The sequence below is a fragment of the Alexandromys fortis genome, unplaced genomic scaffold (genome assembly GCF_014885135.2).
Source record: "Alexandromys fortis isolate MF-2015 unplaced genomic scaffold, M_Fortis_MF-2015_v1.1 scaffold_2_26212498_36691700, whole genome shotgun sequence".
NCBI classification, from domain to species: domain Eukaryota; kingdom Metazoa; phylum Chordata; class Mammalia; order Rodentia; family Cricetidae; genus Alexandromys; species Alexandromys fortis.
Window position 1 is genome coordinate 5,078,788 of NW_026067931.1, and position 26,864 is coordinate 5,105,651.

At 45.1% G+C, this 26,864-nt stretch overlaps 1 protein-coding gene and 1 pseudogene across 1 annotated transcript; one reads left to right on the forward strand and one right to left on the reverse strand.

Annotated features, from left to right (window-relative positions):
• Positions 1–2,780: 2,780 nt before the first annotated feature.
• On the forward strand, positions 2,781–11,182 carry LOC126503666 (smad nuclear interacting protein 1-like; annotated as a pseudogene).
• A 5,862-nt stretch (positions 11,183–17,044) lies between these two features.
• Pnrc1 (proline rich nuclear receptor coactivator 1) lies at positions 17,045–20,494 on the reverse strand. Its single transcript, XM_050145468.1, has 2 exons — positions 19,908–20,494; positions 17,045–18,129 (listed from the first exon to the last, which is right to left on the reverse strand). The coding sequence occupies exons 1-2, from the start codon at positions 20,355–20,357 to the stop codon at positions 17,686–17,688; spliced, it is 894 nt and encodes a 297-aa protein (XP_050001425.1). The 5' UTR covers positions 20,358–20,494; the 3' UTR covers positions 17,045–17,685.
• Positions 20,495–26,864: the final 6,370 nt, after the last annotated feature.

Sequence of the window (26,864 nt, forward strand, 5' to 3'; positions counted from 1 at the left end):
TTTTTCGAGGCAGGGTTTCTCTGTGGCTTTGGAGCCTGTCCTGGAACTAGCTCTGTAGACCAGGCTGGTCTCGAACTCACAGAGATCCGCCTGCCTCTGCCTCCTGAGTGCTGGGATTAAAGGCGTGCGCCACCATCGCCCGGCTCCAGAACCTCTTAATATAGTTACTGACTCTCATTATACAGAGTTGTTTTACATGTTAAAACTGCTGAATTTATTCCAGAAAATTCAGAATTGACCTTGTTATTTGTTTAATTACAAGAAATAATCAGAAATAGAAATCAACCCTGATATATAGTACATATCAGATCCCATATGGGCCTTCTAGCACAAGATAATGATGACATTGATCAATTATTAGTAGGAAGTGTTCTAGGAGCCTCAGAATTTCATAAGAAACACCTTGTCAGGGGCTGGAGAGATGGCTCAGTGGTTAAGAGCATTGCCTGCTCTTCCAAAGGTCCTGAGTTCAATTCCCGGCAACCATATGGTGGCTCACAGCCATCTGTAATGAGGTCTGGTGCCCTCTTCTGGCTAGTTCCAGGACAGGCTCCAAAGCCACAGAGAAACCCTATCTCGAAAAAACAAAAACAACAACAACAAAAAAGAAACACCTTGTCAATAGAAAGGGCTTGAAAAAAGATTTTCCATCACTTGGCAACAAGCCAAGGAAATTATAAGGAAATGTGGAGTTTGTATAACAAAACTCCACTACCTGCAGGAAGTAACCCAAAGAAATTAAACTTTGCAAATGGGTATATTTTATTTTATAGAGTTTGGTGTAGGGATAAGTCCCACCCCTTAGGGGGCGTGTTCACCTCAGGCTAAAGTTTTCCTATAAATTTGGTAAGTGTGCTCCCAGCACTTGCTTCTGCTTTCCTGGTCTCCACGGGAACGGTGGTTCTGTAAGTCTATTCCTCCATTAAAGCTGTCTATATTTTGACAATCTGTCTGCATTCGCTTACGCCGTTACAGTTTGGAAAATTAAAATATGTACACACACCGTAGATACATATTCAGGATTTCAATGAACAACTGCTTTGAGTTCTGAAAAGGCTCATTCTGTAATCATGCATTTGTTATAAGTTATGCCCACTATGGGAATTAAGACTGGTGATACTTCAGCATACGTCTCTAGTATTACAATATAAAGCATATTAAAGGTATACCCCACAATCCTACGGGGAAAGCAGTTATAGAAAGATCTATTTGAACTCTAAAAGATATGCTTAATAAAGAGAAAGGGGTAATAAAGATCCGCCAGACATAGTGTTGTTTCTGTGGCAGACAAACCCACGTAGGAGTTTATTAGGGAAGGGGAGGGATAAGGCGAAGGAAATGCTGACCAGCAGTCTCCGAGGCTCCTCGCTGCCCTGGGTGGCCACTGGCCAGGGTCATCCCCTGATAGCGGCTACTGCTCACCGTGTGATCTGCTCCTGGGACTGTGTGCGGAATCTCCCCCGGGGAGAGAAGCGGCTGCAGAACGGGGTTACTGGTGTGCATCTCGCGACCGTGCAGCTAGTGAGACTCTGCAGTGTCTCTGGTGAGCTGCAGCTGAGCGTCTACTGTGCTGTTGGTGGCCATTTTTCTGTGCCCCTGGTGACCATCTTGCTGCTGTGCGGCCAGCGGCCACTGGAAATGCCAACGACTCTGAGTACACTGTGGACCAATGAGCGGCTCCAACAGCGTGCAAGGCGGCTCCAGTGGAGGCAGAAGGGCTGAAGGAACAGGAGGCGGGAATGCTGCAGCAGAGGCGCGGCTCCAGCTGGAGGGTCCTAGCAGAGGGGCCTAGCAGTCTCTGGCTTCAATGCACCGAGGCTGGGTGGGGGGGCCCGGTGGAGGGAAGAGAGGAGGCAGGGAGGGGGACGATGACAAGAGCACTGCACAGGCTCAATGCAGCCACCGCAGTCAGCTAGGGCCAGTCCAATGCAGGAATCCTAACAGACTGCACAATACTTTATTCTCTCTAAATTTTCTAAATGCTCTCATGAGAAAGAAACTGCTGCAGAGAGACATTGGATAGTAGACCAAAAAAAAAAAAATTGTTGAATTAAATCAGCCTGTATATTTTAAAGATGTGTTGACCTCAGAATGGAAACCAGGATAAGTGTTATATTGGGGAAAAGGTTTTTCTTTTGTTTCCACAGGAGAAGAAAAGCTACGCATGCCAACAAAATTGAAAAAAAGATTAAATTCAAGCAAGAGAGACCTCTTGATTAGAAGAGGCTATAGTTCATCACACAGCATTGTTGTATAACATTTTGTGTTCTAACAAAGCTTGCCTGAGAACAGAGAAAGCCACTAGTTAACCATAGAGGCCGGGCACTGGTGGCACACACCTTTTATTCTAGCACCTGGGAGGAGGGTGCAGGAAGAAGCCAAGTTCGAGGCCACCCTGGGTTAACTGAGATTGAACCTGTGTGAAAGAGAAGCAGCCAGGCAGTGCAGGTTTACACCTTTAATCCCAGCATGTGGGAGGCTCACACCTTTAATCCCATCATTAGGGAAGTGAGACAAGACTTTAAGGTGGGTGGAGACAGCATCTTGCCCCATTCAGTCTGAGTATGCACAGAGATAGGATTCCCCCCACTCCCACCCCCATCTGATCTGTGATTTTGTAGAGCTAAGAAGAGACTGTGGCAGCTACTCTCCTTTTCTAAAAATTCAGCTTTCACCCTAACATCTGATTCCGGTTTTTTTATTGAAAAGATTAATTAGAACCACGTTTTACAAAGTGGCCATTCAATCTAAACTAATTTATAATATTAACGAATGCTTTTCATGACTTCCTTGGTGGCTCTCCGTTGGGCCGCAGGAAGAAGAGCGAGCGGGAGCAAAGCGACTGGCAGCGACACCGGGCGGACGATAAACTGGCGACCGTGGTGGTGAAGCAGGGGTGTCTGAGCCCCGAGCCAGTCACGCACCTCCGGCCCGACGTCCCAGCCTCTAACCCGTCCTCGCTGGGCGCTGAGGCAGGCTGCGGTGGCCACCGCCTGCAAGGGTCGAGCCCGGGGAGCGAGGCGGTCCCCATTCAAAAAGAAAAACAAGTTCTCAGGGAGAAACAAGTCTCCACCGAGTGAGAGAAGCCGGAGTCTCCACTATGTCACGATTACAGTGAAGTAGGAACGTGAGGACCATCCATGGAGAGGAGGAGAGGATCGACCGCACCAGAAGCCATCAGAACAGGAACAAAGGAGAGCTCGTAGTAACAGGGAGAGAGACCAGCACCGGGGCCATTCCTGCCAAAGAAGGAGCTCCGGTGAGAGGCATTGTCAGTGGACAGGTTCAGACCGAGACAGCCAGATTCTGCAGGCCCAGGAAGAAGAGAGAGACTTTTATAATGCCAGGCGCCTGCAGCATCGCCAGCAGAATGAAGGTGCTGGCGGTGAGGCTCAGGAGGTGATCCCTTGCCCTGCTGGTAACAGGAGCAAAGATGTGTCTGTCAAAGAAAAACCAAGCTTTGAACTTTTCTGGGGCACTTCTTGAGGACACCAATACCTTCTGGGATGTGGTTATTAAGTACAACGAGTCCCCAGAAGCATGGATTCCCCCAAAACGGTGGCGTCTCTACCCCTTTAAAAATGATGAGCTACTTCCAGTCATGTTCATCCATCGGCTGAGTGCTTACCTTCTGGGTCGAGATCGCTGCACCTCCAACATTCCCATCGACCATCCCTCTTGCTCAAGGCAGGATGCAGTCTTCCAGTACTGGCTTGTGGAGTACACTCGGGCTGACGGCACAGTTGGTCGAAGAGTGAAGCCTTGCATCATTGACCTTGGCTCAGGTAACCGAACCTTCTTGAATAACAAAGCGTATTAAGCCACAGAGATACTATGAACTGAAAGAAAAAGATGTCTTTAAATTTGGGTTCAGTAGCAGAGAATACGTCTTGCTCCATGAGTCTTCAGACCCCTCTGAAGTAGACAGGAAGGAAGGTAAGGATGACGAGGAGGAAACGGTGCCTGACAGCTAGGAGCTGAGAAGCACCCGCCACACAAACGCTGTTAGAAACCAAACCGTTCCTACTGGAGTCCGCGGGGTTGACTCTGGGTCGCCTCTTCTTGCCTTAAGTCTTTGCTCTGTTGCTGCCCAGCTTGTGTTGCAGTATGAGAACTCTCACTTCGTTTTTTGTCAAACTTGACACAGCAGCTGCCTGCCTGTGGGCGCTTGTTTTCAGAACAATCGCATGCCAAGTTTTGGTCAAAGTGTATGGTCATAGTGGGTGCTTTCAGAGCCATGCAGGGGGCTTTAGTATTACTGATTGGGAGCAGGTAAAGGCTGACCTTCAAAAAATATTGAAAGAGCAAGGGCCAGAAGAATTTCCCATAGCGACATTTTCACTATGGCGCTTAGTCAGAGATGCTCTTCTCGGTGATGATATAAAAGTAAAAGAGCAATTAAGAGAATCTGAACAAAACCTTTGAGGAGATTCAGGATGTAGAATCTGTAGGTTCTGTTAAGAGTTTTGAGGAGCAGGAAGTTACAAGTCCTAAAGAGATATAGAAGAGGAAGAAGAACCTTTAGAAAGGGAGATTATACTGCTAAAAAAGAAAGGCAGCTTTGCTGAGCCTGTCTTTCCAGAGGAGATTGTTTGTTGTGGATAGGGGAAGTGCAGGATGCGCAGTGCCATCCACGTCTCCCTGAAATACTCCTGTCTTTGTTATTAAGAAAAAGTCTGATAAATGGAGGTTGCTGCAAGATCTTAGAGCAGCAAATGATTGTATGGAAATAATGGGGGCAACCCAACCTGGGTTGCCTCAGCCTGTGGGAATTCCTACGGGAGTCTTAAAACCACTTTTTGACATTCTGCTGGGGAATCCAGACCCAATCTCCTTCTGTAAGTTGACACCCAAGCAAGGCAATGTATTACTTTAATTGAAGAAAAGCTTGCCTCTGCTCATATTCGATATATAAAGTCAGCCTCTGCTGTTGATAATTTTTCCCCTCTCAGTATAGTCTTACTGGAGTTTTCTGGCAGCAAGGACCCATCCTGTGGTCCTTGTCACCTGTAAAAATTGCTATCTCGTATCCATCAGCTGTGCTTTGTGTTATTCAGAAAAAGAATGTTACCTGATAAGGTTATTACACCATATACCCAGGCAGAAATAACTTGGCTGCAAAATTTTGCTGAAGATTAGACCTTGTTTTTAAGCACTAATTCCTGCAGGTTTGATAATCATTATCCTTCTGATAAGTTGGTCACTCTTTTTTTTTCCTCAAAAATCATCCGGTATGCTTCCCTAAAGTTATTTCTTTGCAACCTCTAGCAGGTGCATGGAATGTGTTTACTGATGGGTCTTCCACCAGGAGAGCTGTGGTGGCCTCCCTCCTGATTTTGATATTCAGCCTGTTAATGCTAAATCTGCTCAGGTGGCTGAATTGGTCGCTGTACAAATGGCCCTAGGGAAATATGCTGATATTCCATATAACCTTTTTACTGACAGTCAATATATATAAGCAAAATTCTTTCATCTTTGGAAACTGCAGCTTATATTGCCTCTGTATCTCGAGTCCAGATGCAGTTATTGGCTATTCAAACATTGCTTTGGGCCCGATCTGTTCCCATTTACGTAGGGCATTTGCAGGCTCATACTGACCTTCCTGGTCCCTTGAGCAAGGGGAATGCATTAGCTGATCAGCTTACCCACCAAATTTGTGTAGTGAGTCAAGAATCTTAAGAAGCTGCAGAAAAAGCTCATAATCGTTTTCATCTCAATGCTGGGTCTTTAAGATTTCATTTTAAGATATCTCGAGAGCAAGCCATTGATAATTGTTAAAAAAAAATGCTCTCTGTGTACAGAACTTTTAGCTGTTCCCCATTTGAGAGTTAATCCTCACGGGCTTGTTCCCAATCATTTATGGCAAATGGATGTCACCCATGTTCCTTCTTTTGGTTGTATACAATATATTCACGTAATCATGGACACATATTCTCATCTTATTTTTGCCTCAGCCCATACAGGAGAAGAATTACGGGATGTTAGAAGTCATTGTCTTCAGACTTTTGCCTACATGGGAGTTCCAAAAACTGTAAAAACTGATAATGGGCCAGCCTACACCACACTGGCTTTGCTAGATTTTGCTCTGAGTTCTCTATTTCTCATAAAACAGGAATATCTTATAATCTTCAAGGTCAAACTATAGTGGAGCGAGCTCATTGTATGCTCAAAGCCTATTTGCATAAAACACAAAAAGAGGGAATATGGTTCCACCCCCAGAGACCTTTTGTCTTTTATTTTATACATTTTAATTTTTTTGAGTGTTGATGCTCAATCTCGTACCACTGCTGACCATGTCTACATAATAAAAAAGAAATACCATTCCAAATAAGGAGGCTAAGATGCAGAAGGATTAGTTACAGGAGCACACACAACTACAACTGGGAAGCTGAGAGAAGGTTCATTTAGAGTTCTTTACCTAAGCACTGTGCATACCATTTGCCAAAGCAGCTTTCATGAGTTCTAGGCCAGCTACAGCTACATAGTAAGCCTCTTATCTCAAAACAAACAAACAAAAACAACCAAGAAACAACCTTAAAACTAAAACAATGTCTAGAGGAAAACCAAAGAACTGAATTGGGCCAAAATACATATGGAGGGCTGGCAAGATGGTTCACTGGGTAAAATACTTGCTGTGCAAATCTGGTGACCTGAATTCAATACCTGGGATCCATATAAAGAGAACTGATTCCAAAAAACTTGTTCTCTGACCTTCATAAGTGTATTGTGGTGTGCATGCTCACAAATAAATACATTTTAAAATGCCCGTGGACTTCAGTGTGGGCTGTGGCCCTGGGTGAAAGTTGGCCGTGTATCATGGAAAGTTGCCTTCTATCAATATAGATGATATCTTAGGGTCAGGCATGGTGTCTGTCTTAGTCAGTGCTCTGTTACTCTAAAGAGACACCATGATCATGGCAACTCATAAGGGAGCATTTCATTGGGGTTGGCTTACAGTTTCAGAGGCTTAGTCCATTGTCACCATGGCAGGGAGCATTATCATCATGGGGAGGAATATGATGGCAGCATACAGGCACACATGGTACTGGGGAAGCAGCTGAGAGTTCTATATCTAGACCCACAAGCAGCAGGAAGAGTGGGAAGTGAGATACTGGGACTGGCTTTTGAATCCCCAAAGCCCACCCCCCTGTGGCACACTTCCTTTAAGAAGGCCACACTTAAACAAGGCCACGCCTCCTCTCAAGTGACCAAGCATTCAAATGTGTGCGTGCGCGCGCGCGCGCGCGTGTGTGCGTGCGTGTGTGTGTGTGTGTGTGTGTGTGTGTGTGTGTTCCTGTAATCCAAGCACAGGAGAGGTAGAGGCAGGAGGATCAAGAGTTCACGGTCATTCTCAGATACCTCCAGAGTTTTAGGTCATCCTGGGTTACATGAAACTTGAACCAAAATTGAAAACAAAAGAAAAATAAAATAATACACAGGGTTAAGGACATTGGCCTGAATGAACAGTGGCTTTAAGAGCCATGAAAGGTGCGGAGAAAGGCAATTTCATTTTGAGATTGATCTCTTCTATCATTTAAGAGCAGCCTAGTATTTGAAGAGTAAGCTTTATTTTGTTCACCTTTGTAAGGAACCTGAATTGTTCTAGCAAGCCCAGGCATGGCAAAGGTGGCACTGACAGGGTCTGCCTTTTACCCTTCTTCCCTCTTGCTAAACCCTAGATTGCATTCTTAAAGCTAGCCCCCAAAGTCCATTCCCTTGTTTGACCACTAACTCATTCCTGAGATAAAACACTGAGGTCCAACAATCAAAATTCATTATTTATCTAACATGTCCAGTTAGGATTTACTAACACACCTTAGCACACACTCTCCCCTTTTCCTCTTAAAAACCCATACCTGCAAAAAACACCTGCTGCTTGCTGTCTGCCTGCCTTTGTAGAGCCCCCCATCCCTACTTCCACCCCTGATGTGGGAGTGTCATATATCAATCTGTTGATTTCATTGGTTAAGCAATAAAGAAACTGCTTGGCTGGCCCTGATAGGTTAAAACATAGGTGGGAGGAGTAAACAGAATAGGATGCTGGGAGGAAGAGGAAGTGAGCTCAGACTCTGCTCTGCTCCCGGAGAGACTCGACAGCTCTGCTCTCCCGATAGCTCTGCTCTCTGAGGCACAGGCGATGAAGCTCCGACCCAAGATGGACATAGGTTAAAATCTTCCCGGTAAGTGCACCTTGGGGTGCTTACATGCATTATTAGAAATGGGCTAGTCCAGGTGCGAGAGTTAGCCGAGAAGAGGCTAGATATAATGGGCAAGCAGTGTTTAAAAGAATACAATTTGTGTGTTGTTATTTTGGGCATGAGCTAGCAGGCGGCCGGGGTGCTGGGGACAAAGCCCCGCCACACCTATTTCAACACACCCCCTACTTGCCCATCTTGGATAAATCTCCTGTGTGCTGAGACTTTGGTATCTGGGTGTTTCTTTTAACAATTCTGAGGGGCCAACCTCCCTTACAGAACCAGGGTGAACCCTTGTTTTTTAAACAAGAAAAATCCCAACTTGTCTGAGGTGTGTGTGTGTGTGTGTGTGTGTGTGTGTGTGTGTGTAGTTTGTTTTGGGTTGTACTGAAGAATGAACCCATGTTAGGCAAGAATTCCACCACTGAGCATATTATCAGCCCCATTTAATTTATTTTAAGAAAGGGTATTGCTAATTCTAAATCAGTTATGTCATCCTCAAAGACGCTGACCTCCTGCCTCAACCTCCAGAACACATAGTGTAGCATGATGGGGCTGGCTTGTTTGTTTATTGGGGTTTTTGTCCCGCCCAGTACCCCACAACTGTTTAGTCCCAAAGAAAATCACACAAAGATCTCAATAAGTTATAAAGCTAATTGGCCCATTAGCTCTAGCCTCTCACTGGCTAACTCTCACATCTTGATTAACCCATTTTCCTGATATGTTAGCCATGTGGCTCAGTACCTTTTTTCAGTGGGGCAGCTCACATCCTGCTGCTTCTGTGTCTGGGCAGGAGTGGGAGGAATTAACTTCCTCCTTCCCAGAATTCTCCTGTTCTTATTACCTCATTTCTACTTCCTGTCTGGTTTTCCCACCTATATTTCCTACCTGGCCAATCAGCGTTTATTTATAACATGACTGACAGAATACAGACAATTCTCCCACACCACATAGGATTAAAAACGACTCAGAAAAGAGCAAACCACGGGCAGAGACTACGTGGGCCTGTGGAGTTTAAATCCACGTGGGGAGGCAGACGATAGGGTGCATAGGGACTTGAAGTCAATCTGAGGTGTCTAAAGGAAAAATATAAAGAACTACAACAAAAAAAGCCACTGCGTGATAATTTATATTAAACTGTTGGCTCCAAGCACAAGGCACAGGCCGCGGCTGAGGAAGGGAGGGGCTCGCACCAAGCTGAACTCCGCAGCCTGCAACCGAGCGGGGGAGGGGGGGAGGGTCCTAAGACCAAACGTTGGGCGCCAGGTGAAGGCGTAAGTCACAAACAATGCCACACCAGTTTGAAATTATGATTAATAGGGTGATATTTATTTAAAGGGGAAAAAACTTAACAGATAATCGTCCCAGACAACAGCCCTCTGCGCAATCAGGAAGGAGTCTAGTCGCCTGAAATGGAGCAGGAGAAGGGAAGTAGCCGCTTTTTTAAAGGGAGAGGGACCATGCCGCAATGGGCTGGTATCTCAGCGGCTATTAGCTGGAAGAGCGGAAGGACCTCCCACAGGTATAAACTACCACATCCAGCCTTGTCAGGATCAAAACCAAGGCTCTCCATGATTTCACGTTTTCAAGTAAATTCCACAATATGTTCCTGTTCACCTGGGTGTGGTAGTCCATGACTGTAATACCCATTTGGATCCTATCTCAAAAATTAAAAATGACAAAACAAAACACCAACAGCAAAAACCACCACTACCACCACAACCACCATCAAAACTCTACTGTTTAAATACCTTGGGCAATTTGCGGTCACCTCACATAGGTTTTGGGATAGGGGTAGAGTGCCGTGGGACAATGGTCATTTATCCTGTCACTCGTATTATTTTTGTTTTTTGAGACAGGGTTTTCCTGTGTAACAGTCCTAGCTGTCCTGGAACTAGCTCTTGTAGACCAGGCTGGCCTCGAAATCACAGGGATTCGCCTGCCTCTGCCTCCAGAGTACTGGGATTAAAGGCGTGCACCACCACTGCCCGGCTGTATTATTTTTAATAAAATGCTGATTGGCCAGTAGCCAGGCAGGAAGTAGAGGCAGGACAATGAGAACAGGAGAATTCTGGGAAGAGGGAAGCTTAGTCTCCAGTTGTGACCCAGGAACAGAGGAAGCAAGATATGACTGCCTTGCCAAAAAAGGTGCCAAGCCACATGGCCAACACAGACAAAAATTATGGGCTAATATAAGTTATAAGAATTAGTTAATAAGAAGAGCCTGAGATACTAGGCCAATCAATTTATGATTAATGCAGGCCTCTGTGTGTTTCTTTGGGACTAAATGACTGCAGGACCAGGTGGGATAGAAACCCTGGTCAACAAATGATGCTCAACATGTGGACAAGTGCATCCACAGAAAACCTGAGAGAGCTTGGTAACAGGGTTAAGCATGGCTTCTTGGTAGCAGCAACTTCTCAGGTTTGCTCTGCTTGCTAGAGGCAAGTGCATCTCATTTGAGAGAGGCTTCCTGACTTTTAGCTTTAGATGCAAAACCTTGCAGCTCTTTTAAGAGGTCCTGCTATGAAACATTTAAATGGTGTTGGTGAAAAGCTGACCACATGCTTTTTGGTGGTGGCAGGGATCCTGAAGTGCCATAGAGTTGGGGCAATAAATGTGGCTAGGGCCAGTACCTCTGCCATGAGACTGGAATCTCAGAAAGCTAAGGAATGGGCTGGATCTAGCTGTCAAAGCCATGGCTTTAATCCTAGCCATATCACTTAGCAAATTAAAGACTCATGTAGTCAGAAAAAGAGATATACAGTAAAGACAGATTTAGATGAAGAAAACTTCTAAATGGTTTAAAGTGTATTTAAAAATATATGTAGCTTGGGAGATAAAAGAATAAATATTCTTTAAAAAAGAAAAAAAAAAGTAGCCAGGCGATGGTAGCACACGCCTTTAATCCCAGCACTCGGGAGGCAGAGGCAGGCGGATCTCTGTGAGTTCGAGACCAGCCTGGTCTACAGAGCTAGTTCCAGGACAGGCTCCAANAAAAAAAAAAAAAAAAAAAAAAAAAAAAAAAAGAAAAAAAGAAAAGAAAAAAAGAAAGAAAAAGAAAAAAAAGTAGTTGGGTGTGGTGGCACACACCTTTAATCCCAGCACTTGAGAGGCAGAGGTAAGTGGATCTCTGTGCGTTCAAGGACAACCTGGTCTACAGAGTGAATTCCAGGACAGCCAAAGATACACAGAGAAATTGTGTCTCAAAAATTAAAAATAAAAGAAATAGGGTTTAAAATAAAGCCACCTAAAAACGGGAAACACATAGAGAATCTGAATAGTGTATGTTATTATGCTCTCTTTGAATTGTTTGAATGCTGAGGAAGGAGCAACAGCTGCTAAAAGATTATTTGTCTATAAATGCTGCTGAATTGATCTGATAGGTATTTTGAAAATACCTTGACTTCAAAATTCAAGTCAAAAGGTATTCTACTTTGGAGGAGAGGTTTTGTTTTTGTCTCCACAGGAAATGAGAGGCTGTGTATTCATTCTGGGTTAAGAAAAATCAGGATTGATCAAGGAAGACCCATGAGAAATCTCTGATAGGAGCAGATGGCCCAGATGTCTGAGTTCTACATCCAGAACAGATTCAAGACTGCTGCCTGAGATGATCAAGCCTCACAGAATTTTCCAGTCAGGACTTGACTATAACTCTAAATTTTCTTTAGGTCCCTGTAAGATTATCAGCACCCCCAATCAGCAGGAAGCAGCCTGGAAAGCTATACCCACGTTCCCAAAAAATGGACTATGGGTGTCTCCCTTTGTTTAGAATGTTGGTTACAAGTTGTTATGGATAATGGTCAGGAGAGAAGCTAAAGAAAGGAGATTAGATTCAGAGTTCTTGCTTTTTTTTTTTTTAAAGGGGGGGAGTGTTGTCAATGACAATGGTCATTTATCCTGTCACTTGTATTATTTTTAATAAAATGCTGATTGGCCAGTAGCCAGGCAGGAAGTAGAGGCAGGGTGAACAGGCAGGAAGTAGAGGCAGGGCAATGAGAACAGAATTCTGGGAAGAGGGAAGCTCGGTCTCCAGGTGTGACCTAGCTGCAGAGGAAGCAAGATGTGACTGCCACACCAAAAAAGGTACCAAGCCACATGACCAAAACAGACAAGAATTATGGGCTAGTATAAGTTATAAGAATTATTACACTAATGTCTGTGTCTAGATTGGGAATGTATCCTCTGAACAACCAGAGAAATTCATGTTCAGTTTTCTGTGACTGTGGAGGTCAGTCACTTAGGCCACTCCTCAAACTCCCTGGGTCCAAATCCAACTCTTTTATTTATTGACTGTGTTTACCTTGGACAAGCTGTTTAACTGCTCTGTGTCTCTTATTTCTCTTGTGAAAAGGGGATGTGTAAATGGAATATATCCCTTTCTAGAGCTCTCAGGAGAATTAAATCATTAAATACACAGAAAGTATATATTGTTGGTATATGGTATAATCAATGCTCAATGTATATGAGCTGCCGTTATTTTGTATCTATTTCTGCTGCTTTAAGTATTTCCCATCTTTAAGTCTGTGGCCATCTTCAGAAGACAGTCTCTGCAAACTACTTCTGTATTACCACCTACAAAAGCATTTAGCATATGACAGGCCACGAATAAAGTTTGTTGAAATAATAAAAAAAATAGTTAATAAGAAGAGCCAGAGATACTGGGCCAATCAGTTTATAATTGATGTAGACCTCTGCGTGATTCTTTGGCTGAATGACTGCAGGACCGGGCAGGACAGAAACCTCAGACAACAGTAGAGTGTAGGGGATGTTGTTTATTTCTGTCCTGTGCTAGGTAAGCACTCTATAGCTGAGGTATGCCGGAGATAACCAAAAGCCGTCAAAATGTTTACTGAAAGGAAAAAACAACCGAGCACCATGACACATGCCAGCAACCCTAGCACTTGGAAGGCAGGGGCAGGAGAATGAGGAGCTTGAGGCCAGCCTAGGCTATAGCAGTCCCCGCCTATATAAATAGATAAATGAATGAATAAGAAAGACAAAGTGTGCAAAATCAAGTTTTGTTACTTAAAAAATATAAATATAAAAGAGAAAATACAAGGGGGAAGTTTTTGTTAGAAAAATAATAAGAAAAAAAAAAACTGAAAATAACCAGGCACATTGCATGCCTGTAATTCAGATCAGGAAGGGAGGTGGCCGTCTTGTCTTTCCAAACCAGCTTCATCAATTAAAACAACACACACACAAACAACCAGAAACCTCAGGCTGGAGGGGTGGTGTCGTGGTTAAGGGCTTCCCTAGAGGAGGTGGTTAGATTTCCAGCAAGAACATCCCTAACTCTAGTCCCAGGATCACCGGACTCCCTTTTCTGGCCTCTGTGGGCAGCAGGCATGCAATGTGCCGACAGAGATGTAGGCAAAAATGGGAATTTTTATAAATGAAAAACAAATTCTAAAGATGAAAGGAAAATAGTTTTGAGCGGCCGTCTTTCCTCCCAACACAGGAGACTGCCAAGGACACAGCTGTGGCTCACACTTGACAGTCAGGTTAACACGCTAACCTTGGGGAGCTCTCTGTAATTGAAGTACCTGTCTGTGTATACACAAGCAGCTCTGGAGGATTACCTGTAATATTTATAGGTACGTTTTCATTAGTGAAGCAGTATGACCTGATAAACCCATTTTAAAAGAAAATAGATGTTGAAAATTTATTGTGTGTATGTGTAGGGGAGGGGGGCTTATGGCATGGGATTATAGGTATGTGCCGCTATGTCTGGCAAATAATTTAGTGGTTGTTAAATATTTGTTTGTTTTTCAGCATGGGAAATTGAAACTAGAGCCTCTTGTCCTTGTCTGGTAGGCAAGAACTCTAGCATAGAACTATATACCCAGCCTACTGCTGGACACGGTTGTAATCCCAACTTGGTAGGCACAGGCAGGAAGACCACAAACTCAAGGTGATTTGGTCTCCACAGAAAGACCTGTCTCAAAGTGAAACATCAAGAAGAGGTTGGTATATAACTCAACGTTACCATTCCTGCCAGCATGCCCAAATCCCAGTTTACTCTTCCACACCACACACACCCACACACACAAAGATTAACTTTTAGAGATGGATATGGTGATGCATCCCTGTAATCCCAGCATTTAAGAGGCTGAGGCAGGCCTCACAGTGAACTCCTGGACTATAGTGCTATGAGACAATGGCTTAAAACCAAACAAAAACAACTTTTTTTCTTTTGGTGAGGGGTGGGTTGCATGACAAAGCAGACTGTCAGAGCCCCTCTACTTCTTCCAGAGGTTTGAGATGGAAACTTGGGGGAAGCTTCTGTTTTGGGAGATTGAGCAAGTCACAAGGAACAAGCCACTAAGCAGTGTTGTTCACTGGTCAGCTTCAGTTCCTGCCTCTGGTGGCCCTGCCCTGAATTCCCTCAGTCACAGCCTGACCTGTGAGTTGCAAAATAAAATAAATCCTTGCTTCATCAAGTTTCGTTTTTTTCTTGTTTTCAGACAGGACCTCTTTCTGCTTCCCTGTCTGGCCTGGAACTTGCTATGTAGACCAGGCTGGCCTCCTGGTTGCTGGGATTAAAGACACAAGCCCCAACTTCCTTTTTCGTCTTGTTTATTACAGCAACAGAGAGCAGCTGTTCATTTTCCCTGGCAAAACTGGTTTCCCTTTCTGTAATGTCACCTTAAGTACCCTTCTCCCCAGCACCCCCTTGTGAATCAGGAATGGGCTGGGGATGGGGTGGGATTCCTGGCTTTGTGCCAGTACCACCAGGACCAGAAACCTTGTCAGTCCAGCAGGTGCTCCTGATCACCACTCCCACTGGGTGGGTGTTTAGTTGGTTGCACCCTTCACAGAACCGTTCTGGGCCTTGTGCTCCACGGGAGAAACCCTGCAGGGGGACCTTGGATTTGTTTCTTCTCAGCACAAAGCCTTAAGAGCTCATGTTTTCTAAGGTAAACAGCATGACCAGAAACAATTTGGGAATTTAGTTCTTTGAGAGCCTGGGTGGCCTTGAGCTCACAAGAGATTTGTCAGTACCGCAATTAAAAGTGGTGGCCACCTTTGAGGGTAGTCAGACAAGAGAGGTGTGGCTTGTTTCAGACAAAAGCAGAGTCTGTGAACCAGAGTGACATTCCAGATCAAGAATCTGCAGCCTCAAAAAAAAAAAAAAAAAAAAAAAAATCTGCAGCCTCTGGTCTGCTGTGACCAAGGAGACAGCACCACTGACGTGAAAACTTTGACATACTAGACAATGGGTCTGCTGGGGCTGAAAGAGCTGTGAATAACCAGCATCACTAAGTAGAAACCTCTGCGTTTCACTGCGACAGTGGAGTAGCTCCTGAACGGCAGCTACGCAAACCGTGGTCTAGGGGGCCAAGACTAACTCAAGGTGGCATGAGAACTTGGCCAATAATGTCTAAGAATCTCCTACATGGTACTAGTTTTAAAGGATCACTGTATCTTGGTCTTGGCATTGTGTAGTAGGGCTAGAGTCACTGAAAAGCTATCATGACCTTTTTGAGCCTCCTGCTTGCAACTTAGGAGTACTAGGATATGGGCATTCGTGCATCAACCCTGTTATGTATCTTACTCAATGGCTGTTATTTTGTGTACATATGTAGATGATGTACCACAGCAAGTCATGGTCAGAGAACAACTTTTGAGTTGTTTCCTGTGGGTTCTGGGACTGAAACTCAAGTTGTCAGGTTTGTGCAGTAGCACATACACCTGCTGACCGACTGGGGCATCCAGGTTTGCTAGGCTGGCTGGCCGGGGAGCCTTGGGGTCTTCTTGCCTCTTACCTTCCCACTGGCATTTATCTTCATGTAAGCTTTAAATTCCAAAGTCTCCATCAAACACTTTAACAATTATGTGTGCCACAGTACACAAGTAGACCTCAAAGGCCAAGTGGTGGAGTCACTTCTCTGCTTCCACCTTTTGAGTTTCAGGATCAGACTTTCGTGGCAAGCTTCTTTACCCTGAGCCATTTCCCCATCCCTTGTAGTATTTTCTCAATGAAAAATGCAGGACAAGTGAGAGCTCCGCAGTTAACCGCACTTCTTGTCTTCTGAGCTCACTTCTCAGCACTCACAGGACACAGCCATCTGTAACTTGAACTCCAGAGATCCAATTTCTCCAGCCTCCAAGGACACTACACTCACATGCAGATAATTAAAAATTAATCGTTAAGTAAAAATGCTTAAAAAGCATATAAGCCAAGTAGTTAATAGTTCATATATGAAAGTAAATTCTAAGTCAGTTGTAGAACCTTGCCTGTAATCCCAGGTCCTCAGGAGGCCCAGGCAAAAAGACTACAAGTTTCAGGCCTGCTAGACCATCAGACAAGTTCAAGAACACTTTGGAAAACTCAAAAAAAAAAAAAAAAAAAAAGTCAAAATAAAAATGAAAACCTATGTATTCTAGATCTAGGGATAGAGTCATCTGAAAGGATGCCTGCTAGCCTAGGATCAATCCACAAAGCTTTGATCCCTGGCACTACATCAACCAGGGGAGGTGGAGTATGCCAGTAATCCCAGCACAGGAGAGGCAGAGGCAGAGGCAGAAGAAGCCCAAGTTCCAGGTTACCTCAACTTCACAGCTGAGCTCTAGGACAGCCTGAACTACATGAGAGCCTGTCCTAATTTCCTGTATTTATAACCAGTTTTCCTTTTGTTCACATCCATTTCTATTTCTAAGACGGGAAATTCTTGCTCTCAGAGGTAGGTTAAATTATTGGTCACATTTAAATTTTGTAGCAAGACTGGTATTTTAGCATAGTGACAAAGACAGTAAGTAAAACCTTCCAAGTCCAATCACACAAAGTCACCTGCTTACACACTCACTCAGTCAGCAGTCATACACAAAAAGCCAGGACTAGCTTAAAAGGGGGGAGGCCAAATTATTATTGATTTAAAATTTGATTACAACCAATTTTGTTGGCATTTAAAATTTTAGGTGTTTTAAATCTCAATAATGGCTATATATTGATATCCAGAAATCAAGTTTGGTAAAAACAAGAAATTTTCTAGCAATTACAGATTAAAAGGCAAGTCAATTTAGAGAAACACAGACAAAGTCCATGTTTACAGTGATTGTGCCAGATTTAACTTTCAGTAGTACACAATAAATTGTTTCACATTTAGGTCTTCACTTTTGAGATTTGAGAGCTGTTCTTAAAAAACTTTCAGTACCTATGCAAACAGTCTTCAATGTGCCTTAAGCACCCACTTAAAATATCTCCACTGTATATATACAAAACACCCACCACATCTGCAGGGCAAAATACATACTTTCATAACAAAACTATAATGTACCTCTCAAGTATGAACAATATACACATAATACATGGTATACAGTATTTACAAAATATAAAATATAACACAAGTTTCTTGTGTGGGACTTGAGCTCATCTCCTGTCTATGCTGCAACACGGCAAGTTTCCACGTTGTATCCATTTCCGCTTAGAGTCCAAGGATGTGGGGAAAAATCTATATTTAACATACATATTGAAAACTAAAATCTACGTCTGAACTTTGAGGAGCGTTTTCAGATGCACTGCCATGAGCTCCCGGCTGTGGCTGGGATTTTCAGCAGTGTTTCCCATCCAGTGACTCGGAGGCTTTGGAAGAACACTAGGGGAAGGTGGGTCGCTAAACTTTGCTCCCGCGTAATTTTCCTTTTGGCTAACTTCTGTCAGAAATGCTGATTTCTTCAAATGGTTACTTTTAATGTTCTCAGTATTTTTAAAAGGCTTTTTTTCCTGCTTCTGCATTCTATCGGGGGAAGCAGAGTCCTGCCAAAAGTCATTTTCACTCCTTTTTGCAGAGGTGATCTTGGTTAGTGGCAAGTTAAATTTGCTTTTCTGTCTGTTTATCTTTGGTTGTTCACACAAGTGTATACCATGTACAAGCTGGCCGTGGGGAAGGACAGTTTTCTCCGATTTTCCCATCTTTGATTTTAACACCTACAAAGGAACACAACAGTGAAAAATTTGAAAGTTATCTTTACAGCATATATCTTACATGTTTTCTTCTAAATTCCTCTAGAATTGAATCCAGTTTCGACAAAGTATATGCTAGCTACTAGGTTTCCAATTACACATGCCTCTTATATTGCTACTGAAAACATGAACTCAATGCTGTTACCAGAATACATATAAAGTAAAACATCCAACTTAAAAAATTCAAGGCAACCATGTCCACCTTTTCTAACTGTAAGCAAGAGTTACTTGCGGGATAAAAAAATGTTCCTGGCCTGGTAGTGGTGGTACATGCCTTCAATTCCAGCACTAGGGAGGCAGAAGCAGGCAGATCTCTGTGAGTTCAAGGCCAGCCTGGTCTACAAAGCGAGTTCCAAGACAGCCAGAGCTGTTACCCAGAGAAACCCTGTCTCGACACAAACAAAAGAAAAATGTACCTTGTGTGCCTTTCAGAGTCAACAATTTCATGAAAAGCCTTTAGGCCCAGCCAAAAGGCCTGTAAGGCCCAAAGTAACAGAAGTCCAGGCCAGCAGAAACTGCTTAGTTAATCTTGTAACCTCCAACTCAGCCACCAACAAAGATAACTAAAACATTTTGCACACTGTAGTAACTTTTCTAACCAAAAGTGGAACCTACAGAAATCTGTATCAAATGAAAACTTCTACCATTAGATCCCTTGTTACCTGCGTGACAGGAACAACACAGAAACCCGAAAGCTAAATACAAGGTCACCCATCGGTGAGTAGCTAAGGGTAGCACAGCTTCCCCTTTCAACACTGCCTTTGAAGAATAAAATCTTCGGCCAAGTCTTTTAGATTAACACTTCAAGAAATCTTAGCAGGTGTGATGCACTGTAATCGCAGAACTGGGGTGTGGTGGGGGTTAAGATATCTGTTATTCTCAGCTGCACAGTGAGTTTTTTAAGACAATACAGATTACGTAAGCGTCTGCCTGAAAAACTGAAACTAAAACTAATAATAAGTACATAAATAAATACCCTTAGAACCTAAGTTTTGATTCCTCTCCATGGGCAAACCCTGATCAAATACAAATTCTAGTACAAAGACTGGTTTGGGGGTCATTATAAACGAGAACCAATCCTTCAAACTGTATGAAAAGGTTTGTTGTTGTTTTTTAAACTAAGATTACTCTCAAATTCCTCTAACCCCAACAAAATTTTATCCGTATCATCCAAATCACTGAATTGGCGTGGTTCATCTGGTAACTTCTAAAACTCATTTTGGACACCACTTAGAAGCCCCGCCAGAGAGGCAGGCTCGTGATCGCCTGCACCGCTCGCAGCACCTGGGCTGGGAAACATTCGAGTCGGGCGTCTGAATGACAAACGCTCCTGCCAACTTCCAAAACCCCGGGTCCGACTCCGCGGGTCCGGCCGCGCGTGGGTTCGGCCCGGGTGCCCCAGTGGGCACCGCGCCTGCGCCTCCGCCCCCACCCACCACCGCCTTCATGAGCGCCCCAGAGCGCCGCACGTAGCGGGCTGACGTCAGCCCTCCGAGAGCCCGTGAGCCCCGAACGCCGAAACCCCCTGGAACGCCGCCAGCCTTCTAAATGCGGGCTGTTGCTGGGCCGCAGCCGCTGCTCCTATTGGCTGGCTTCGGAGCCAATGGGCGGCGCCAGCGCAGCCGCCCAGCCCCCTTCTCCCCCGCCCCCCATCCACCGCCCGCTTCCGCCCCGCGACTCCAGCGAGCGTCACGGAAACTTCCCTCCCGAGTAAACAGCTGCCCCGCCCCCACCGGCCCTACCTCCTTGGCGAGCGGGGGTTGTCGGTGTAGCAGGGCTGTGGCCGCCGGGGCCCGCTCCTCCTGCGCCGCGGTCGGCCCCGGGGTCGAGCTGTGGCCGCCTTCCAGGCTCGGCCGGTGCTGCTGGAATTGGTGGAAGCGGCTGGGGAGCTGTCCGGCCGGACTGGCCCGCACCTTCTTCTTCCGCCGCTTCTTGGGCGCTGCCCGCGGGGCAGCCGCCGGGGCCGGGCTGCAGCCGGACGGCGCAGCGGTGCGAGGCGCGGGGGCCAGGCACGGGCCGTCTCCCCCGAGGAAGTGCGGCAGGAAGAGGGTGGGAGGCAGCGCGCGCGGGTCCGGAAGGCGCGGCAAGGGCGGCGGGGCCGGGCTCACCATCGGGAGGGCCCCGAGGAAGCCGAGCGGCGCTAGGCGGCCGCCCAGAGCGAGCTCTCGCTGCGGGACGGAGACGACGGTCATGGCGCGGCGAGGCGTCGGACTTGGCAGACGACTGGAAGCAGGAGTCACGGGGTGGCGGCGGTGGCTGCTGCTGGGAGATTCGGAGCAAGGACCATGACTCGGGCGAGGCAGCGCAGCAACAAATAGCCCGGGCCGCCGCTGCGAGTGTTGTTAGCCGAGGCCCCGCCCCGGGCCCGCCCACCTCCCTGCGGCGGCCCAGTCCGAACGCGCCTGCCAGGCCACGCCCTCGGCCTCCCTCCCCCGCCCCCCGCAAGACACAAACAAGCCGCTTGCTGCAACCGGGCACAAAGAGCACACGTTGCGCAGGCGCGACCAACGGGCTCTTCTGGAGAGGAGAGTGTCCCGTGAACAACGAAGTTCGACTTCGGCCTCACCTCCCTGGGGTGAGGGCGGTGGAGGAATTAGGAAGCTGCTGACCTCGAGAAGGGACTGCTTGTTTGTTCGTTTTTGTTCTTTTCAGTTCATAAAATGTGTAGTTAACGAGATTTTGGAGAACACTAAGGATTTATTCCATAGCACTGGCGAAGATCTGCCTCCGTATAACCTACAGTGAAGCGTGGTTGTGTGGTTTCTCATTTATTCGGTTTGTGACGCTGCTAATTAACCCTGGGATGAAAAGAAGAATTATAGGACTTACTGATGGATTCCTAAATTTACAAAAAGTTCTCCATAATCCCGAAAACGGGCCTTACAAATTTAACTGCTTTTATAGCTAAAGATCTGGGGGGGGCTTGAGATCTCACACTGCCCCTGATAGTTGATGCTGCTGCAAACCAATTGGCCTTTGTCCCAGTGAGAACACCAGCCCTGCTATAGTTTGCTAGCTAACTGGGTTAGCAGAACTCTCCCCACAATTCATACAGAAAAGGACTGTAGCCACCAGTAGCTTCTCAGTACTAATCCCGTAAGTCATTTTGTTTGAAACATACTCCTTTGATGATTATTTTTTATCCTCATTTTACAGAAGGGGAATTAAGACACAAAAAAAGCTAAAGATTTTGACACAATCATAAAAAAAAAAAGTCAGTCTGGCAAGATCAAAGTTTGAAGCGGGGCCTGGTGGCACAGACCTGCAATTCTAGCCCCTGGGGAGGCTGAGGTAGGAGGATGGAAAGTTCTAGTGTGGGAAATTTACTGATACTCTGTCTCAAAATAATAAAAAGAGGGGCAACTGGATGAACCAAGTAGGTAAAGTGTTTGCTACATAAACCATGCAGCCTAAGTCCCATCCTTGGAAGCCACATTAAAACGGAAGAGAACAAAAAAAAACCCCACAAAGTTACCCTGTGACCTCCAACTACATGTTGTGGCACACTTGCTCCCTGCCTGCCCAACACACGCACGCACGTACGCACACGCGCGAGCACAGAGGATGGGTAGGCAGGGAATAGTTCCGTTACTGTCCTTGGCCAGAAGTAGGGAATGTCCTTGTGCTCAAGTCGGGAATATTAGACGGAAGCTCTGATTTCTCATTTCTTCCTCAATAACCACTCCCACATGGGGGGGGGGGCGGGTAAAAGTGAGGATATAACCAATACTCCAGCCCGGATACTAATTCCTGATGGTGAACAGATTTAAATATGGGGCCACTAGCTTTTCATCATGAAAAGGTATGTCCATTTCCTGATTTCAGCCCATCTTGTCAATGATTGTAAGATTGCAGAGCAGTGACTTTGAACTGAACTTGATGCAGTTCCCCCATCAAGGGGAAGTCAGAAGAGCGGAATCCATGTCTTGTCGTGGGTAGAAAGATGAGATTCTATAATTTCCCTTTTATCTCTTTTCTTTCAGATACTGGCCAGAGCCTGGACACTGGGTTGGTCCTGCCTTCTCCGCTGATATGTCTAACCAGCCTTCCTGCTCTGTGGCTGCTTTCAAAAAGGGAAGGCTTTCTCTCCCCTTTTCTTCTAGACAGCTGCTGAGATTTACAGTATTCCTACTCTAGGGTCTTAAAAACAAACAAATCCCAAAACTCTAATAAGCTTGTCCTTGGGCTTCTGTTGAATCTGTTCTAAATTATCTTCTTATTGAGACTAAGAACCCTGAGAGGGGACTCCAGTTTTCCTGGTAGCAAGTTGTCACAACACCTGGAAAGGGACTCCTTAAAATTTCCAGTAACAAGTAAAAATTATTTTTAATTTTACAGAGTCTTGCAGTATAGCCCTCACTGGCCTGGAATTCACTATGTAAGCCAGACTGCCCTGGAGCGCAAGGAGATCCGCCAGCCTGTGCCTCACTGGTGCCGGGATTAAAGGTGTGAAAAGATGGGGCCCAGGGTGGAGGTGATGAACAAGCCTTTAATCCTAGCGTTTGGGAGGCAGAGGCAGGCCTGATCTACACTGAGTTCCAGGACAACCAGAGCCACATAGTGAGAAAAAACAAAAACAAACAAAAAAGCTAATCGTTGGTGATCATCGTCTGTATGTTCTGCCATCTTTGATTATTGGGTTTTCTTCTGTTATTAGTTTTTTGAGGGTCTTGCTGTGTGGCAGGATGGATGAGCTTGTCTGTGAGAGTGAGGGCAAAAAGGCGAAGGGCCAAAGCTTCCTTCTTCCTTGTCCTTTGGTGTGGGCTGCCACCAGAAAGTGTTGCCCAGAGAGAGGCTGAATCTTCCCGCCTCAAGTGGTCCAGTCATGAAAATCCCTCACTGGGAAGGCCCAGCTGCTTGGGTTTTGGTTGAGTCCAGATGTAGTCAAGTTGACAGGCTGTTCGTAGTATGTGGTGGCTGTTCTTGCTTGTCAACTTGATTACCCCTGGAATGAACTAAAACCCAAAAAAATCCACATGGGAGGGATTTCTGCCTAATTTGAAGGAGGTAGATCCATCTTTAATCCAGATCTTTGAGGGAAGAAGACACCTTCAATCTGGGCCGTACTTTTTGAAGGAAACTTTGCTCTGAAGGAAGCTTCTGCCCTCTGCCTGCTTGTCCTCCCCTTGCTAGTAAGTCTATTCCTCCACTGCACTGGAGCCTCCTTCCTTAGGATTCCAGCATATGCTGAGATCCACTGAGACATCCCGCCTTAAGGATGGAGCAACTATTGGTTCTTGGGCCTTCCGTTCCCAGCCAGCCATTGTTGGATTATCTGGACCGTAGCCTGTAAGTCATGCTAATAAATCTCCTCTCTCTCTATAAGGAGATTTGTTTCTGTTACTCTAGAGAACCCTGACTAATACACTGTCACCCAGCCCTAACTCTCCAGGGAATAACATGAGGAGGTAGGTCCTCCGGGACATGATTTGTTACATGGGAGCCCTCATGAGCAGGTAGAGAGCCTAGACAGACTCTTGGTGCTGTGTGAGAACACTGCAAGGCCGGAGTCCATGACTCATGAAGAAAGCTGGCACCTGGCCTTGGGCTTCCAGCCCCCAGAAGTCTAGGAGGCAAGTCTGTGTTAGCTATGAACAGCACGAGGTAGGAATCCTGTTGCTCTGGCACAGAAGGGCACCAGTGCGTTGCTGGACCTTGCGTCCAGCCTGGGAATACCATCTTGAACCTTTGATCTCTACCAGTGTAGGGGAAGAAAAAAAAAAAAGATCCTTAGAGAAACTTTGAGGAACTCTGATTCCTTTTAGAAAAATATATTTCTAGAAACACTGCATCATCAACCTTGGTACAGTAGTTCATTTTTTACTGGCCCAAATGTCGTAGGGCCTTACGGAATCCTCCAACCATTCGCAGACGCCATAAAATTATTCATTAAAGAACCCCTACGCCCCCTAGCCACCTCCACAACCCTCTTTATTGTAGCCCTGCTTGGTTTAGTCGTCCTGGGATAGCGTCTGTCTTGATTCCTAGGGAAGGTACGGCTCATGTTATTGTAACAAAATATGTAAGGTGGGTTATTTATATAAAGAAAACAGGTTTATTTTGGCTCATGCTTTGGGAAGGGAAAGTCACGGGCTGTATCTTGTAGCCTTGCTAGCATAGCCCTGCTGTGATCCGAGAGACTGGGATGCACATGTGTGTGCCTGTCTCTTTTGGTCTCTTTTGACAGGGGCAGGATCTCACTACGTGGTCCTGGGTGGCCTGGAACTTGCTGTGTACATCGAGCTGGTCTTGAACTCTTTGAGATCTGCTCCTGCCTTTGAAGTGCTATGATCAGAGATGTTTCCTGCCACACCCAGCTCTCGTTCTCTTATACTCCCACCATGATTTAATCATGGACTTCATCTAATGACTCAAGATTCTCAAAATCCTCTTGTTTGTTCTTTGTTTGTTTGGTTTGGTTTCTTGAGACAGGGTCTGGGGTAGCCTGGACTGACCTCAAACTCACCATGTAACTAAGGCTAACCTTGTACTTACTGTATCTTAGGGTCTTACTATATCTCAGGCTTGCTAGGAACTCAGTATGTAGTCCAGGCTGGTCCCAAACTGGTAGCAATTACAGACTTGAGCCATTACACCTAGCTTCAGGGCCCCACTTGTAAGCGCCGAAGCCATATTAAGCTTCTACCCATATAAAATTTCACAACTGGGATTCAATCACAACACATAAAAGTGAGGGAACACCTCAGACTGTATCACTTAATTAAGAAAAATATTGGCTGGAGTCAAGGTCCGTTCACTGTCCTCCTTGTGAGCCAGTCCGAGGCAAATAAGCTAGAAATGCCTGTAAGGTAAAGAGAGACGGGGACCAGACGAGGATGACCAGCCTGGTTGTGGGGCCTCAGCGCTGGGCAGGAAGCAATCATCTCTAGAGAAGAGCACCCAGACTGGGGTAGCACAGCTGTTCAGGGTGGTTTCCTTTTTCCTTTAAAGCCAAATGAACTGAACTTTCTGTTTTTGTTTTTTAAGATAGGTGCTGATGTAGCTCAGGCTAGCCTTGAAATTTCTGATCCTCCTGCCTCCGCCTCCCTAATGCTGGGGTTGTAAATGTGTGCTTAACATTCCTTGCTTAATATTTTTATGTTTTCTTTTTCAAAAACAGAAGAATCTCCAAAATAATAAACTTGGTTTTATTTTTTGTCTATGACCTCTTTATAGAGTGGATTGCCCTTACTGAAAGACTCAATGCTTACAGTCATATTTTCTGATTCCACCTGATATCTTCAAAAATGAGATTCAATTATTTCCCAGAAGTTTAAATTAAGAGAGCTGAGTGTAGTGAAACACACATGTAATCCCAGCAACCAGGAAGCTGAAGCAGGAGGATTGCCATGAGTTTAAGGCTAGCCTGCGCTACATAATGAGTTCCAGGCCTGCCTGAACAACTTAGTGAAACCCAATATCAAAATAAAAAGAGGGTCGGGAATTGTAGTTCTGCAGTAGAGAACTTGCCTAGTGTGAATGTCAGCACTGTGTAACCTGGGCATAACTGCAATTCCAGCATTTGGGAAGAGGAGGCGGGGGCTCAGAAGTGAGTTCAAGGGCAGTTTGGGTTTAATGAGAAACTGTCTCAAAGCACTGTAAGATAAGCAGAGCAATTGTGCCAATTTTACTGCTAGAGAGGCAGGGACGAGAAGATCAGGAGTTCAAGGCCAGCCTCGACTAGACAAGTTTACAGATAGTATGGACTGTATGAGACTGTCTCAAACAAATGAAAACTATGGCTGTGGGTTTAAGTAGTGAAGTGAAGTGTGAAAACCTGGATTCAATCTCTAATATCAGAAAAATTAAAATAAAGCAAGTTAAGGAAAATAGATTAAAAACTCCCTGCCAACTTTGTTTATTTTTCAGGTCTTAGAATATTCACTTCTATCTTTTCTCCTAATTAGCTAAAATCTGTAAGGAAAATAACTCAGATAACATGAATAGGGCCAGTGAGATGGCTCAGTGGTTAAAGCGCCTGCTTCCTAATACTGCACCCCTAACAACTTGAGTTCCATCCCTGGAACCACATGTGAAGGTAGAAGGAAATAACCTATGGCCACAAAGTTGCCCTCTGACCTACATGGTTGCAGCATGGCATGAACATAAAATACAATAAATAAAATAAAATTAATAAAATTTCTAAGTTATTAAAAAATAAACTAAATACAGGAACCGGGTATGACGGCACATACCTGTAATCATAGCCACTTGGGAGATAAAAGCAGGAGAATCAGAATTTCTAGGTCATGCTTGGCTACATAATGAATTCAAGACCAGCCTTTGTTACATAAAACCCTGTCTCCAACAACAACAATAACAACAAACCAACTGAACACAGAAAGGCCAACCGCGTGGCTTAGAGAGCTGAAGACCAAATGAAACCTCTGTCAAGAGACTCACAGAAGGAGCTGCTCATGTTAGCATTCTGCCAGGTCATATGTCAGCATTGATGATGACTCATTGCTACAAATGCAGTATCTAAAATGATGTAATTATCACTTCGAGTTTCGGGAGAGAATAACTAAAGTTAAACCTAACTAGTAAGTTAGCATGTTACAGCTATTCTTAATATGTTCAGGTACGCCAGATGCAATTAGTTTACATATTGATGCTCATATTTTCTTTGATATGAGACCCCCCCTATTAATAGATCTACATCTATTACCTACCTACCTATGTATTTTTGAAACAGAGTC

Coding starts and splice junctions, on each gene's coding strand:
- Pnrc1 (XM_050145468.1), bottom strand. CDS start 20,357: ATGACCGTCGTCTCCGTCCCGCAGCGAGAGCTCGCTCTGGGCGGCCGC. Junction 18,130..19,907: donor AACCCCCGCTCGCCAAGGAG/GTAGGGCCGGTG, acceptor GTTCCTTTGTAG/GTGTTAAAATCAAAGATGGG.